Source organism: Rhinoderma darwinii, chromosome 3, assembly GCF_050947455.1.
Source record: "Rhinoderma darwinii isolate aRhiDar2 chromosome 3, aRhiDar2.hap1, whole genome shotgun sequence".
Taxonomy (NCBI): Eukaryota; Metazoa; Chordata; class Amphibia; order Anura; family Rhinodermatidae; genus Rhinoderma; species Rhinoderma darwinii.
The window spans coordinates 141,559,366-141,577,427 of record NC_134689.1 but is presented as its reverse complement, the minus strand read 5'-3'; the positions used below and the strand labels follow the sequence as shown (position 1 = coordinate 141,577,427).

At 40.9% G+C, this 18,062-nt stretch overlaps 1 protein-coding gene across 2 annotated transcripts in view; it reads right to left on the bottom strand.

Annotated features, from left to right (window-relative positions):
- Positions 1-10,863: 10,863 nt before the first annotated feature.
- The window catches only part of RLIG1 (RNA 5'-phosphate and 3'-OH ligase 1), a 44,110-nt gene continuing 36,911 nt past the window's right edge, over positions 10,864-18,062 (bottom strand). For both annotated transcript variants that reach the window (XM_075856805.1, XM_075856806.1), the window contains one exon: positions 10,864-11,332. In XM_075856805.1, coding sequence (XP_075712920.1) covers positions 11,153-11,332 — 180 coding nt within the window. In that variant the 3' untranslated portion in view covers positions 10,864-11,152. The remainder of the gene's footprint in view (positions 11,333-18,062) is intronic.

Sequence of the window (18,062 nt, the reverse complement as noted above, 5' to 3'; positions counted from 1 at the left end):
GCAGAAGTTATTGGAATTAGGCCGTAAAAATTAATATCAACATTTTTTTCCACTAAAAAGTTGTTTTTTTATTTTTTTTTATAAAGGAGATGAAGCACACCAACATTTGTAAAGCAATTTCTCCCGATTACGGAAATACCCCACATGTGGTAATAAACTGCTGTTTGGACACACGACAGGGCTCAGAAGCGGTATTTGGCACACAGATTTTTTTTTATTTGTTTTTGGACGCCATTTCGCATTTGCAAAACCCTAAAAGGTACCAGAGTACCGTGGTAGCCCCCAAGAAGTGACCCCATTTTGAAAACCACCCCTCATGGCATTTATCATTTGCCTGGACATATGACAAGGCTCAGAAGTGAAGAGCAACATGCACATTTGCATATTTTGGTGATTTTCGCAGCATTGGTCCACAATTGCAGGGCTCTGTGGTCAAATAGTTAAAAAAAAAAAAAAATAGTGACCACCTATTTTGGAAACTACACCCCTTAAGGAATTTTGCCCCCACAGGTGTTTTTTCATCAGTAATTAATGCACAATGGATGGTGCAAAGTAAAAATTTCAATTTTCCGCTGATATGCCATTTTAATGCACAATATGTTGTGCCCAGTTTGTGCCACCGAAGACACACACTTCATGAACTGCTAAGCGGGTTCTCCCGGGTATGGCGATGCCAGATATGTGGACGCAAACTGTTGTTTCGGCACACAGTAGGGCTCAGAAGAGAGGGAGCACCATTTGGCACGCAGATTTTGCTTGGTGGTAGTTGTTTGGGGTTTTGCTGGTCTTTCAGTTTCTAATGTGGGGGCATATGTAAGCTGTGCAGAGAACATCAGGGCATAATAAGAGGGTATAATAATGGGATAAATAATAATACATAGATATGTGGCCGGAGTCGCATTGATAAATGGTGCCCGGTCTTCTCCGCTTTTGGACACTGCACATTTTGTGTCTACATATTGTGAGAGCCAGAACTTTTTTTTTTTTTGGCCAACAGAGCTGTGTAAGGGCTTATTTGTTGCGAGGCAATCTGAAGTTTTCATTGGTACCATTTTGGGGTACATGCAATTTTTTTTTGATCACTTTTTGTCCCATTTTTTGGCAAGCAAGGTAACCAAGAACAGAAATTCAGACAATGTTTTCTATTCTTTTTTTATTTTTTTTCTACAGTGTTTAGGGTGGGCTATAAATTACAATTTTACTTTATGCTGCGGGTCGATACCATTACAGTGATACCAAATGTATATCGTTTTTTTTTTATGTTTTGCAGCGTTTGAGCAATAAAATGACTTTTTTTTTTTTATTTATTTTTTGTCACCATAATCAGAGCCATAACTTTTTTATTTTTCAGTCAAAAAAGCTGTGTAAGGGCTTGTTTTTTTGCGGGAAGGGTTGTAGATTTTACTGGTACTGTTTTGGGGTACATGCAACTTTTTGATCACTTTATTTCATGTTTTGAGAGGGGTGGTGACCAAAAAATGTTGATTCTGGTAATTTTTTTATTTATTTTTTTGGCAGTGTTTGCCGTGCGGGTTGTTACGGACGCAATGATAGCCAATGTGTGCTTTTTTTAACGTTTTCAATTTTTTTCCCTATAATAAAAGACTTATTATAGGAAAATAGGAGGTTATTGTTTTTATTAACTTGAAATTTTTATTTTTACACTTTTATTCAACTTTTTATTAACTTTAAAAAAAAAAAATTGTCCCACTAGGGGACTTTAAGGCCTGCACCCACATAGTGCAATGCATTAGAGCAGTCATTTATTCACTGACAGCAAGCCTATTAGGTCCCGTCTCTGGGAATAGACTATCGTACGTGGTAGACCCGGAGGCCGTTGATAAATTTTAGATTTATGCTAATTCATTTCTTAATAGACAACTGGGCGTTGTACAGAGGAGTGTATGACGCTGACCAATCAGTGTCATACACTTCTCATTGTTCCAGTCCAGCTTCTTTCACTGCACAATCACACTGTAATAATGACAAGTGTATGTCACTGATTGGTCAGCGTCATACACTTCTCTCCACAACGCCCAGTTGGTAAAAACACGCCCAGTTGTCTATTAAGAAACTAATTAGCATAAAATCTAAAATTGCTCATAACCTGCTCAAAAATGATTGTTTTTCAAAATAAAAACCACTGCTGTTATCTACATTACAGCGCCAATCAGATTATGTAGGAGATAGGGCACTTATAATCTGGTGACAGAGCCTCTTTAAGTTATCACTGCTTTAAAACTGTGTGTGCAGGCACAGTAGCCTGTCAACGCTATGACGTAATAGTACGTCACTGCGTTAAGGGTGGGTAACTAAAAGTTCTATGTAATGTAAACGTACTATGACATGTCAGAAGTTTGTTGAACGTTTAGTTACCCTTTAGGTGAGATTTTAAATTCCATTCTATTGCTTTATTTCTATACGATTTTTATCTACACTAAATTGCATAATTTCTTATGCTATCTTTAGTAATAGGCTAAGCTTTACCCTTTAATTGCCACTACAATTTCTCACAAAGACCACCCTTTTTAAAAAAGTAATCCGGTGCAGAAATTCGCTTATCGACGTGGGTTCAACTTCTTTCATCCAGCCACTGAAGGGGAAATGTAGCATTGGGCTGGGTTCACACGACCTATTTTAAGATGTAAACGAGGCGTATTATGCCTCGTTTTACGCCTGAAAATAGGGCTACAATACGTCGGCAAACATCTGCCCATTCATTTGAATGGGTTTGCCGACGTATTGTGCAGACGACCTGTAATTTACGCGTCGTCGTTTGACATCTGTCAAACGACGACGCGTAAATTGACTGCCTCGGCAAAGAAGTGCAGGGCACTTTTTTGCAACGTAATTTGAGCCGTTCTTCATTGAACTCAATGAAGAGCAGCTCAAGATATACAAGCGTCAGACGCCTCGTATATTACGAGGAGGAGCATTTACGGCTGAAACGACGCAGCTGTTTTCTTCTGAAAACAGGCTGTGATTTCAGCCGTAAAAGCCAGCTAGCGTGTGAACATACCCTTACATTTGAATGAACGAGCTGGGTCTGCCAGAGTGACTTTCCGTTAGGTCAGAGTGGTTCCGGAGCAGGGGACCTCACTCTATGACGCCTAATAGGGCATATGTTTAAGGGTTATCATCCTGAGATAACCCCTTTGTGACCAGCCTATTTTAGGTCTGAATTACCAAGCAATTTTTAAAGTTTTTCCATCGTCGCATTCAAAGAGCTATAACTTCTTTACTTTTCTGTCGACACAGCTGTTTAAGGACATGTTTTTTGCGCGACAAGTTGTATTTCTTAATCGCGCCATTTTGTGGTACATATCATTTATTGATTAACGGTTTTGGGGGGTAATGGGGGAAAAACTAACTTTGCCATTCTTTTTCGCGTCTTAAACTTATATTTGCAGCGATACCAAATTTATAGTTTGTTTATGTTTTACTACTTATTCACAGTAAAAAGTAAAACTTTCAAAATTATTTCTCTTTGTGTCGACATTTTAAGAGAAATAAAAACATTTTTCCTCTGACATAGCAGTATGGAGTACATGTGACATTTTGATCACGTTTTATCAAATTTTTTTGAAGGCAGCATGAACAGAAGACCGCAATACTGGCATTTGTTTTTTACGGAGTTTGTCGTGCGGGTTGAATAATATAATCGTTTTATAGCTGGGGTTGTTACGGACGTGATACGAAATATGAAAAAACATAATTAGAAAAAAGTTACACATAATAAAGCATTTTGTAAAGGGGCAAAAGTGGGTTTTTAATTTTTATTTTAACTTGAGATTTTTGTTTAACTTTATGAAACTTTTTTTTTAGTTCCACTAGGGGACTTTACTGTGCGATCATTTGATCGCTTTTATAATACACTGCAATACTTCTGTATTGCAGTGTATTATTGCCTGTCAGTGTAAGGGGGGATTCACACGAGCGTGTATTGGGTCCGTGCGGGCCGCGTGGTTTTCACGCGCTACGCACAGACCAATACAAGTCTATGGGGCAGTACAGACAGTCCGTGCTTTTTGCGCAGCGTTTGTCAGCTGCGCAAAAAGCGCGACATGCTCAATATCTCCGCGTATTTCGCGCATCACGCACCCATTGAAGTCAACCACGCAGGTCGCACGGAAGCACTTCTGTGCAAACCGACTGAAACAGCGCACCAGCTGTCAAAAGGATGAATGTAAGGGTATGTTCACACGGCCAAATTTCAGACGTATACGAGGCGTATTATGCCTCGTTTTACGTCTGAAAATATGGCTACAATACGTCGGCAAACATCTGCCCATTCATTTGAATGGGTTTGCCGACGTACTGTGCAGACGACCTGTTATTTACGAGTCGTCGTTTGACAGCTGTCAAACGACGACCCGTAAATTTACTGCCTCGGCAAAGAAGTGCAGGACACTTCTTTGCTACGTAATTTGAGCCGTTCTTCATTGAAATCAATGAAGCACGGCTCAAGGTTTACGAGCGTCTCAGACGCCTCGCATAATACGAGGAGGAGCATTTACGTGTGAAACGAGGCAGCTGTTAACAGTCTGTCTTTTCACACGTAAATGCCTCTCATCGTGTGAACATACCCTAAACAGAAAAGCACCACGTGCTTTTCTGTTTCCAAACTTCCAAACAGCCAAAGGGAGTGTCTTTGAGATGAGCGAACCCGGACAAGCGAATCGAACTTCACCGGGTTCGGTCGAACTCGTTTTGGCCGAACCCGGCAAAAAAAATTCCGATACGCGACGTCAGGAGATAGTCACTGTCCAGGGTGCTGAAAGAGTTAAACTGTTTCAGCACCATGGACATTGACTTCCGATCCCAATATACATGAACCTGTAAAAAAACAAAACACGGTGTTCTGACTTACCGATAACTCCCGGCTTCTTCCTCCAGTCTGACCTCCCGGGATGACAATTCAGTCCAAGTGACAGCTCCAGCCAATCACAGGCCAAGCACAGGCTGCAGCGGTCACATGGACTGCCGCGTCATCCAGGGAGGTGGGGCCCGATGTCAAGAGAGGCGCGTCACCAAGGCAACGGCCGGGAGGGAAGTTCTCGGTAAGTACGAACTTTTTCTTTTTTTTTTAACAGGTTTCTCGATGTTGTGTTCGGCATTCACTGTCGAGGGTGCTGAAAGAGTTACTGCCGATCAGTTAGCTCTTTCAGCACCTTGGACAGTGACGGGCGTCGACTAGCCTCATCTCTATGATGGCGGCTGCACGAAAATCACGCAGCAGCGCATCATACACGGATGACACATGCAGCTGTCAAGTGGTTTTTGCGCGCGCAAAACGCCGCGTTTTTTGCGCGCGCAAAAACGCAACGTTCGTCTGAATCTGCCCTAAAGCTGACAGGCATCTGTTAGGCCATGGCTCTGGCATGGCCTAACAGCCATTCACTAAAGGCCTTTGTTAACCCCCAGGCTGCCATAAAAAAAAACATCGGCACTCCGCGATGGCATTGCGGGTGTGCCGATGGCGTGAGAGAGGGAGCCCCTCTCCCTCTATGACCACTGAGATGCGGCGGTTGCTGATGGCTGCCGCATCTGTGGAGTTAAACGGGCGGGATCTGTGCTAATTTCGATCCTGCCCGCTCGAGTATGTCTGCTCCAAGCCCTCAGCTACCTCCGGAGATTTTACTCCTCCCGGCTGCACTGCTTTATTCTGATGCATCAGAATAAAGCCGGTTAGTGACCGCCGTAAAAACACCTATGAGCGCTCACTTATGGGTTAATGATCAAAATTTCCAGTTTTAAATAATTAGAGTGGTTGTGTCACCACAGATATTTGTGGTATAGCCACAGAATATATCATAAGTTTCTGATAGATGCGGTGTCAAGGGACCCCACATTCGGGATATAGGTGTGGGTTTCAGAAGTGGGAACCTCAGCTATATTCCGAATGGGGGTACCCTGACTTCGCATGATGATGTCGCTGCATCCAGACGGTGCACAACAGGGTGCGAGCTACGCTGTTAACTCCCATTCACTTATATGGGAGTTACGGAAGCAGCATAGCTTTTGTCTTGTTACGAACCATATTAATGTAGCAGCCACCTTATCAAAAGGAATGGGGTCCCCCATTCCAGAGATAGGTTTTCAACCTGCATCGATCAGACGTTTATGGCATATCCTTTGGATGTGCTGTAAATGTCTGTGGTCACGCAACCGCTTTAAGGCCCTGTTCACACTGAGTTTTTTGACGTGGGAAATGCGCCAATAAACGGCCGAAAATGCCTGCCATTGATTTCAATGGGAGGCGGAGGTGTTTTTTTCCCACGAGCGGTAAAACCGGCTCGCGGGAAAAAGCAACATGCCCTATCTTCGGGCGTTTATGTCTCTGACCTCCCATTGACATCAACGGGAGGTAGAGAAAGCGTTTTTCGTGGCGTGTTTGGTCGCGGGCGAAAAACGTAGCAAACGGCGTGCAGGCAGATTAAAATCTGCCTCAAAATTCCAGATAGTTTTTTGCAGGCTGAAAATTCTGCCTCAAAATTCCGTGTGAACATAGCGTAACAGTTTTCCATATTTATTACTTACCATATACCGGAAGTTATACTATATACAGTTTCTCCTCCTACCGTTTTACTTTATGCATGTGCCAACACATGTCTAGACCAAAAAACGAATGCAATAATTGGGGTTTGAGCTGCAATACTATACACGGCCCCTAGCCAACAGTGGCGTTGTTTATGGAAGAAAACAGCCATGTTTTTCTAATCTCATACCCTACTTTAGGTAAGTTTATAACTTCCATATTGAGGGGTATTTCTTTGTTTTGTTTTTGTTATTAGTTGATCTATAGATATAAGCTTATTTTCTGTGACTTATGTAGGGCTAACATATTATGTAGCAATGTAGAGATAACTTAATGGGGCTCAAATCGATCTTACAGCATCTGAACCAAATATAGACAGTAGTGCCAGACTCGGGAAGCCAATTAACCTACTTGTATGCTTTTGGTACGTAGAAGGAAGCCCTACAAACATTGGGAGAACTTACAAACTCTAGACAAATGTTCTTAGACTGATTAATACCCAGGACTCCAGTGCTGCAAGGCAGCAGTGCTAACCACTGATGGCAACATTTGGATTGCTCGTATTTTGAAACATATGTCCACCATTGAACATGGATTTACAGTTCACATATAGAATTAATGTACATAACAATTTAAGCAACTTTGAAAATGTATTGCATTACTTATCTTTGAAGGATCCTGACTTACATTCTTTATCATAATACAGCACTAATTTCACAATTCTGAAATATCCCAACATAGTCCACAGCACTTTACAATTCAGAGGGAACATGTGCAGACAATATCAGACATTATATAGTGTCAAAACTAGAGGACTGAGCACCCTGCTCCCAAGAGCTTACAATCATCTCTATATACATAATTGCATAGTAATTTGATGTAGGACAAACTAAAACTCTTAGTTGTCATGCTTGTTGACTGTTCCCAAAATACAGCCAGCAGAAGTGTGAAGGCAGCTCTGGAATAGAATTCAGGACACATAGATAAGCAACTTTGTAAAACTATTGAATTAACCCTTTACGTAGAGTAATTCTATATGAAAACTGTATATTCACTTCTGAACATCATTTTATAAATATATATTTACAGGCAGGTGTGTGTGTGTGTGTGTGTGTGTGTGTGTGTGTGTGTGTGTGTGTGTGTGTGTATATATATATATATATATATATATATGTGTATACACACACAGACACACACACACAGTCACCTGTGAATAGAAGTACATATCACAGTCAGGCATTTGGAACCAGGTTTTTAACCACTTGCAATAGTTTTACATGAGTAGTGAGCATCGCAGTTCTGGTATGATCTTCTATTATCTGTTACAGATAACTGCAGGAATAGATATTTATTTGTGCATTTCATAAGTGGGGAATATAGTGCAGTATTTCTTGATGCAATGTTTAGGGTGTATCCAGCTCTCATCTTCTGAAGTTTATCCTTTACAACTACTTGCTTTAGATTACTGTAGAAGTTTGTCGTTTGTTCCATTTTTGTTGGTAACTCCTGTTAGAATGATATTTTGCAGTATTGACTAAATTGATTCTTGTTAAAATGTCTTAATTTATTTATTTTTTACAGGAAGAAATAAAAATGATGAAAAAGGAACTTGAAAATTTTGATCCTACATTTTTTGAAGAGATTGAAGATCTTAAATACAATTACAATGAAGAAGTTAAAAAGAATATACTCCTTGAAGAAAAGCTGAAAGCATTATCTCAGCAATTTGGTGTCCAAATAAACATCCCCACACATGTAGATTAAAAGGTTGCCATATACTTTTGTTCAGCCAACAGCTATTCCTTGCCGACCTCTCCATACACATTCACGCTTGGCCAAACCAAGCATGCATGTGTTTTCAGAGGGTAGAGCAGGATCGCCACTGCTAGACAATCTTGGAGGCAGCTTATCTACCCTGAAAACAAAATAATAGGACATTGAAATTCAACATGCCCGATCCTTCATCGGGAGAGCCCCCATACACATTAGATGGTCAGCCGGTCCTGCTGAAATTGGTGGGTTTGGCAAACTTAATGCCCCCATACATGTTCGAGAAGTATTACTCATTGAATTACTTTAGTAGATACATAGAATAACATAGTATGGAATATGTTTTGGCTCCACTGTTAGAAGTTTGTCAAACATTATTACCAAAGGTATTTTAAACCTGAGATGTCAGAAGTTTAGATTGGTGGGGGTCCGAGCACCGAGACCCCCACCAATCCCTGGAACGAAGCAGCTAAAGCACTCGTGTGAATGCTCAGCCTCTTCATGTCTGTTCGGCTTTTTCCGGAAAGCCGATGTATCGGAGTACAGGCTCAGACTTTGTATTGAGTCCGTACACATTTATTTCCAGAAATAGCCGAACAGACACGAAGCGGCTGAGCGCTCACACGAGGGCTTCATCTGCTTCTTTCTAGAGATTGGTGGGGTCTCAGTGCTCGGACCCCCACCAATCCAAACTTCTGACATGTCAGAAGTTTGTCAAACGTTTAGCTACACTTTAACTATCATCCCCTTCAAAGAGCTATAAATATTTTTCCATCGACATAGCTGTATAAGGACTATTTTTTTGCGGGACAAGTTGTACTTTTCAAAAAACATTTTAGGGTATGTATAATTTGATTAACTTAACTTTTTTTGATGGGGTAATGGGAAAATGACCAAACAAAAATTTCGCCCTTTGAGTCTTAAATGATACCACATGGTAAACAACATAAATTTAACATAGTAACTTTATTCAACGAGTTGTTAAGATTGCGGCGATTCCAAATTTTTAGTTGTTTTTATTACTTTTACACAGCAAAAACAGTTTAAAATTATTTGTTTTTGTCTCGCCATATTTTAATAGCCATAAAACTTTATTTTTCTGCTGACATAGCTGTGAGAGGGTTTTTTTTTTTGTGTATTCGTACCATTTGAGGACATGTGACTCTATGATCGCTTTCTATCAATTTTTTTTGAAGGCAGCATGAACAGAAAACAGCATTTTTTTTTACAGGGTTCACCGTACAAGTTAAATGTAATAGTTGGGGGTCATTACGAATACAGCAATACCAAATGTGTAACAATTTTTTTTTTTCATAATAAAATCATTTTAGAATGGGGAAAAAAAAGTGGGTTTTTATTTATTAAGGGGTTGAACAGGGAAGGACTGCTCCAATCTCGGGTAGCTGAGAGCAGGGAGAATAAAGCAGCGCCGCTGGGAGGAGTAAAGGCCGATGCAGCGCCGTAGACCGGCTACTGCATCAGAATAAAGCCAGTTCAGCCGTAAAAATACCTATGGGCAGTCACTAACTGGTTAAACAACTACTTAAATAGGTTTGGGTCATTGCTTAGCAGCACAGTCTGCCTCCAGCAGGTGGCATATGGCAGATGGATCATGACAGTCCTGTGTGACGTTACTAACATCTTGTGCTAGAGACCAAGATGGGTGCTCCACAGCATTGAAGATTTCTCGCAACAGACTTCATGTCATCCTGATGGGAAGGTTTTTGTTCGGTTTATTACACCAATATCAAAAACGACACTTTATATAATGCCATTCTTATTCCATACTAAATAAATCTGAGGCGTAAGATAGTGTATACTACTGAACTTTTAATTAGGTCCATCACTTTTCAACAAATACGAGCTCTTATATCGTCTAGTTATTCATTTGTAGTCAGTAACAGGAATAAGCAACCATGACTGTTATTACTGAGTAATATAAAAGGAATACTTGCACTTCCATTTTTATTAAAGGAAAATAAACTTTGTAGATTAAATTAACTTTTCTTTGCCAAATTACAAACTGAAATTGTCATTTATACTTTATTTAAATGATTATTACATCTGTAAATACAGAATGTTTACATCATATTTATTTTTTTAGATGAAGTATGTTTGTAGAAATTGTGAATTTTTAAATAAAATCACTAACCCTGTAATGTAGCAGACTCATTTGTCAATTCGAAGCGCTCTGACGCGTTAGTTTTAGTAAATACCCCTAAAAAAACAAAACATTATTCTGGAGCATCTTTCCTAAGAAAGCATTGTATCATTCCTCTATTATTCCTCTAGGAAATGTATTCATACATTGGTATTACAGTTCCCCTGGTTAAGCGTGTCTCTACACAAGTCTGACACAGTTCCATTGATTGCCTGTGTAGGGTCGCACCCTAACTGTCCTATTTATAAGGTTACCACCCTAGTAATGCGCAGTTGTTAATTTATTCATACATTTCCAAGAACAGAACACCACATTCAATAAAATATCAATTCTGGGACATCTTTTCTTAGGACTAAGTATTTACTAAAACAAAAAAAAGGTGTAAGAAAAGCGGTCAGGTTCCCTTTAAAACTTTATTGCTGCTGGAAAGTCATGCAAAACTTCAAAAGACCCAAACAATGTGATATTGTATTCTCCGCTCTCTGTAGTCTTCTTGTGGTAATGAAACCATACATCAGACTTGTATAATGTGTGTAAACAAGAAGTCTTTGCGCCATGCAGACGTCTGTTCGGTTGACCAGGGAACATGCGCCATATGTTTAGTGTGTAGAAGTTCCACAATATTCACAAGCCGGCTTGATGAGCTGTCAACACTTCAACTTATTCTTCATAAGATGCTCTTTTCAGTCTAACACAAGGTCTTTTAATCTGCCATAACACAGTGTGTCTTTTTTTGAAAGTTGACCTAATAACGTGCTTGAATCCGCTTCATATTTACATAAATCCACTGTAATGGAAACTGGTTTGGAATTTAAGTGTGTGTCACTGAATGGCCAGTGTAAACCAAGATGATGGCGATGGAGCTAGAAAAAAAAAAAGTTTCGTTAAAATAATTTTAATAGCTGATGGAACTGAAAGAATTCTAAGGGTATGTTAACAGTTTTTTGCAGGCAGAAAGTTCTGCCTCAAAATTCCATTTGGAATTTTGAGGCAGATTTTGATCGGCCTGCACGCAGTTTAGTCTGTAGCCATTGAGCGCCGCGGGCAAAAACGCTACGAAATAAGCTCTCTCAGCCTTGCGGGAAAAACCACCTCCCATTGAAATCAATGGGAGGTATTTTTGGCTGTTTTTTTTGGCACGCTTTCCAATGCGGTTTCCGCATCCAAAAACATGTAAAAAAAAAAACTCCGTGTGAACTGACCCTAAGTTATCGGCTCGCGCAGATGAATATTGCCACAGACTGAAAACCGCATCTTAAAAATAAACCGTAAGCCTACAAATATGCTAGACGTAAATCCGCAGAATATCACGAGCATGTGGAATATCCTGTGAGCAAACAAATCCTTCAGAGGGGAGAGTTTTACAATATCTTGGAGGGGAAGGTCCTGCTTTAGCCAGATGTCATAGTCACAAACACGTTTATTTCTTTCCATCAATGTAGCCATATGATGTCTTGTTTTCTGCAAGACAAGTTTGTTTTTTTTTAAGGAACCAATTTCATGAAAAACGCATGTAGCATTCTACAAATAAACCATATTGGGTAGATTTTATTTGAGTGGAGTTTAAACTCAGGACCAAGAGGAATCAAGCAGTAGGAAGGCAGAAAAGGAGACCTAAAAAGGAGGGTGGTGAAGAGGAAATGATTGAGTACATTAAACGATTTTGCAACAATTTTTCTTTTAATAAAAATGTTACTTTACGGTTTAAAAAAATAATAATTAAATATATATATATATATATATATTTAAAGAAAATGTACTTACTGGTAATTGTTTTTGCTTGAGCCCATGACCGCACCCATGGAGAGGCCACCTCCTCCACTGTACAGGAAACAGGATTCATTTAAAAGGAGGGAACACCCCCATCATCCCCAGTTGTTGGCAAGAACAGAAGACTAAATTCATGATTTATACAATCAATTTCCTTTTTTTTGTACATTTTTACATTTTATATTATCATATATTCTAAACACACCCATATTAATATCTACCATAAGTGCAAATGTGGTTGGAAATTGACAGGTGCTGCCATGGGCTCAAGAAATACCAATTACTGGTAAGTAATTTTGATTTTTCCAATCGCCCTATGACATCACCCACGGAGATTAGACTAGATAGTCTAGGGTGGGACTACTGCCTGCAAAAAACTTTCCTACCAAAATCAGCACATGCTCTTTCTGCCCAAGAAGTAGCAACTGAGTGAGTGGAATGTGCACCAAACCCTGAGGGTGGAATTTTACCCGAATCTGAATAGGCTAGAGAAATGGACTGCTTAATCCCCCCTGCTATAGGTTTGGATGAAGCTGCCTTCCTATTATTCATACCCTGAAACGAGAGAAGTAGCTGGGAAGATGGTCTCCATTCCCTAGTAACCTGAAAGTACTCCAATCTCCTCTTTCTTATTTTTGGGATTTGCGCAGAAGGAGGGTAACACCATTTCTTGAGATCTATGACAACTTAAGGGAGAAAGTTATTTCTCCTGATCCATCCTATCCTCCAGGATGTGGGTATTTGGCCTATTTATGGTAAAAGCCACAATCTCCCCCACTTTTCTAGCTGAAGTGATTGCCAAGAGAAAAGCCAACTTAAGGCAAAGGGATATCTTTAATGGGCTCAAGAGGACTCGGTGAATGATAAAACCGTATTGAGATCCCAAAAGGAGGGGATTTTACTTTTAAAGAGGGTCTGAGTCTACAGGCTGACCTCAGGAACCTTTGAAACCAAGGGTGCTCAGATATCCTAGCTTTAAATAGGGCGCTAAGAGAGAATACGTGGACCCTCAATGTGCAGGGTTGGGTCTAAGATTTTTATTTAAGCCCTCCTGTAAAAGAAAAGAAAAATAAAATCTCAAATTATAGGGAGATCTGGACCCTCAAAAGATACCGACTGGTTTCCCCACAAATTTACAGAAGACTCTCCAGGTACATCTCTGAGGTGACCTTTTTTCTCCTGGCTAGAAGTGTCAATAACCTGATCAGACAGGCCTTTTTTGTCCCTTAGAATCTGTCTTCCAAGAGCCAGTTAGGTGCAGGCTTTTGACCTCTGACTCTTGTCCCAGGGAACAATATTTCACCCAGAGTCCCCAGAAGAACCCATGGGGTCGCTACTGATATTTTTCGAAACCGTGAAAACCAGAGTCTTCTCGGCCAAAAAGGAGCAATCAATTACTTCTGCAGAATGCTTTCAGGTTGATTCAGTGGAAAAGAGTTGGCAAGGCGAAAAGCGGTCCACATTTCGATTTACTCGAGAAGTAAACAGGACTACTACCGACGCCTCCCATCATTTTGTAATCTGAGTGAAAAAGTTTCTGATTCAGACTCCATTCCCCCTGATTGATATGATAACTGCTGAAGAAATCTGCGTTCTTGTGGTCTATCCCCCTTGTGGTCTATCCCCCTGAGATGAACTGCTGAGAGGGGTTTCTGCTAACTGGAATATTTTCAGAGACCGGGATAACATAACAGACTTAGGATTCTTGTACCATCTTGGCTGTTTATGTACGCCACCACTGTGGAGTTGTCCTAATGTGTTTTCACACTGCGATCCCTGACTAATAACTGGGATAATGCTAGGAACACTGACACAAATTCCCTGAAATTCTGGGATTGAGCCCTGGTATCTTGATCCCAAATGCCCTGTAGAAGAGAGTGTGGGCTGGCGTCTGCCGTCAGGTTAAAGATATTCGCTCTTCCAAGGGATTCCCTTTTCTAGGTTTCCCCGATCCACCCACGAAGATAGGGATTGCAATGTCTGTGGGGACAAAACTATCTTGTGATCCAAGGACCCCTGAGTCTTGTCCCATTCTAACAGAATCTGATGCTGAAGGGGTTTTGAGTGGAACTGGGCCCATTCTACCACTGGGATATAGGCTGTTAGTAATCCCAGAACAGACATTGCTTCACTTAAAGAGACCACCTTCTTCTGTATGACATTTGAGTTGCAGAGTCCACAGAAAGATGCACAGACTAGCTTTGATTTTCCCTCGTTCAATTCCCAGCCAAGCTTGAAGAGAATACCCCCTACTATTTTTATTTGTTGAAGAATCCGATCAGACTCTGCCACTTGCAGAAAATCATCCAGATAAGGTATTATCACAATGTCATCTCTGCTACAATTTTCATGAATACTCTTAGGGCTTGTGAGAGTTCAGAGGGGAGAGCTCTGAACTGTAGGTGACAAATAGTTTTCTCTAGAAATGCTGCCATTCTTAGGAATTTCTGGAAGGGACTGTGGATGTGCACATGATAACACATGTCGCGAAGATCCAAAGTAAACACGACACATCCCGGAAAGATGGTTTACTGCGGAAGTAATGGATTCCATGCAGAACTTCTTGTAACATAGGCTTAGATTCAGCTTCTTTCAATTTATAATGGTGCGATAAGAACCATTGGGTTTTCTTACCAGAAACAGCGTTGAGTAGAACACTTTCCCTCCTGAAGGGACCTGGATTAATACCTTGGAAAGCAGAGAGTACATTTCTTTGGAAAGGGCCCTTTGTTTATCTGGATCTGCGCACAAGTCTGTAATAAATCTTTCCTCTGAAAATTAGAGAAAAAGAAAATCTGGTTTGAATACTTTTATAATGGAGTTTATCCATGGACTGGCTGAAATTTTCTGCCATTTGTGGGAAAAGAGCAATAGACACCCCCACAGGACCTCTGGAGTCATTGCCTGGAATTCTTTCTAGAGGAATCATACTGGGAATTGAACATAAATCATTTGTTTTTTTGGACCTTTTCAGTTTGTTCTTACTGAACTGCTTGAGGCCCTCCCTTTTATTGGACTGAAAGGATTTTTTTGTTATAGGGAAGTATCACTGAAAGGGACCCCTTTTTCCTATCGGATTGGGCCAAATAGATCCCAGACAGGGCATGGCCCAAAGTTTTGACTTAGATCCCGCATCACCCTTCCACCATTTGAGGCATAAAGCTATACAAGCTGAATTAGACAATGCCGCTGCTCTTGCACTTAAGTGTAAGGAATCAGCTGACACAACTGAAACAGAGTCAATGGCACTGCTTAGGGTAGGTAATGTAGCCAGTAACTGATGTCAGAGTACCGCTCTTAAAATCTGGGTTAGCCAGTTAGAAGCCCATATTGTTGCTGCAATAGTAGGTTTGAAAGCAGAGGTAATAGCTTCCCAATTTCTTAGGTATACCTCTGCTGTCTTATCCATAGGATCCCTTAGCGAACCCACATCCTCAAAGGGTAGAGAAGCCCTTTATGAAATTTGCCACAGGGGAATAAATTCTAGGAGCCCTATCCCAGGCAGAAGACTTCTTCCTTCTTTCTCAAAGAGGTACTTCCTTTTAACTGATCATGGAATAAATCAATTTCCTATCAGGTTTTTTCCATTCCCTGAAGGCCGCTGATGTTTTTGTGGATCGGGAGCGCTCTTCTCCTTCTGGGCCTTAAACCTTCGAACATGATCTCTTGCACCGACCTAGACTCTTTGGAATCCTCTAAATCCATGGTGGCCCTCATGGCTTTGACTAATAAATCTATATTTTCTGCAGGAAAAGGAGGATTCCCAAAGAGCTCTTCTTCTGAAAGAGGAGTCATATTTGGAATTCAATATACCCTCTTCCTCTGCTCCCGACTCAACTTCATCCTCACTGAAAGAGGAGACTGCTCTAGATCTACCAGATGAAGTGCCCGGGCGTTCCTTACTTGAAGTTTAAAATTCCATTAAGGCTTTATTTTTGACCACACTTTTTATACTCCTAAACAGAGATGGTCCCTCATCTTCTAAAACTTCTCCAAACAGTCGTTACAGAGGGATTTTACATAGGCCATCGGGAGATTTTTCTTAAAAACAGAATGTGGGATTTAGAAGTTTAGCTGACCTTTTCCCGGTGTCCTTATATTAAATTAGGGTCATGGAAAAAACTAGTGGTAACAACCCCTCTTACCCCACCAGTGTATATCGGTCTAGCATCCGTGGCAAGGAAACTGGAATTGGCGCGCTGTGAAGCTTCCATCTCCAAACACTAGGAAGCTGGAGATCTGCAGTAGATCCTATAAAGACACAGCTCTCCTAAGACTGGCTGGGTCCCTTTCAAAGAGCATGAGCTAAGACTCAACCACATCCAGCCCCAGCGACCAGCATCATCTCCTGCCAGCCACAGGAAACCAGACGCTACCCATGTCACTTCCTGTCTGACACCGGCTGCACTGGCCAGAACCCTACAGAACCGACGAATATACAGGCACGGCTTGTAGAGGCTTCAAGTTATGCACGAGACCCCAGGCACACACCATTGGGATGATGGGAGTGTTCCCTCCTTTTTGAATGAATTCTAGTTCCTTTCCAGGGGAGGAGGCAGTCTCTCCATGAGTGCGGTCATTGGGCGATAGGGAAAATTTGATTTTAACTTTCTGCGCAGCTACGGCTGAGTGCAATGTGGACTAAGAATATATCATTTATACACACTTTTTTTTTTTGGACAATTCTTGATTTAAATCTCAATTTTCTTTAATGCTAAATTAAATGTATGTATAAACAAAAACAATATGCTTCAATTAAGTAAAATAAGCTATGTGAATCACATGTATATTTCTTTATTGAACCCGAGTGTCATACATAAGGAAATTGCATGCACCATAATTACCAAATATACACGGATTATCCAGAGTATATTGCCAACTTTGCTACAGCAGACAGAATCTGCCTTTATTATTTATTTTACCCCAGTCCCTGGCTCTTAGAAGGCAGTATCACTGAGTTTGTGTGCAGGGAGCATGTAAGACAAACATACTGGATAAACATGCATAATTTTGTTTATATGCTTAAAGGGACTTGTGCGAACTGATGCAGAGCTCACTCTGTGAATGCAGCATGTGTCTAGCTGTGGAGTAGGATAGAGGTAGGTGAGCTGTGTTCCGCTAGTCTCCTTTTCCCTAGAGGTCACATCAAAGAGGTGTCTCCTGAGCCAGTGATTAACCCCTTCCCGCTCCTGGACGTACTATTAGGTCATGGTAGCTGTATCGTTCGAACTCCATGACCTAATAGTACGCCACGGGAGTAACGGTCATTTCGGCCGTCTTCCCGACACATGCAGGAACTGTGACAGCTGCTGTCTCGTACAGCAGTTGTCACAGCTCCTACAGCAGGGACAGATCGCTGTGTCCCCACTAATTAACCCCTTAAAAGCCGCGTTCAATAGCGATCGCGGCTTTTTAGAGGTTAAACCACCATCGACGGCATGCTACAAGATAGCGGCCGGCGATGGTGGCTATGGCAACCGGACGCCTAACAATGGCGTCTGGCTACGCCATCTACGGAGGCCTAGTGGGTCCTGACAAAGTCAGGACCCACTATGCTTGCTATCACTGAGTAGCTGACAGCTCTAATACACAGAACTATGCATGTAGTGCAGTGTATTAGAATAGCGATCAGGGCCTCCTGTGCTCAAGTCCCCTACTGGGACAAAGTAAAAAAAGTCGTGTAAAAATAAGAAAATAAAAGTTTTAAAAGCAATAAAGTAAAAATCCCCCTTTTTCCGTTATCAATCCTTTATTATTAATAAAAATAAACTAACTATACATAATGCGTATCGCCGCGTCCGTAACGGCCTTAACTACAAAATT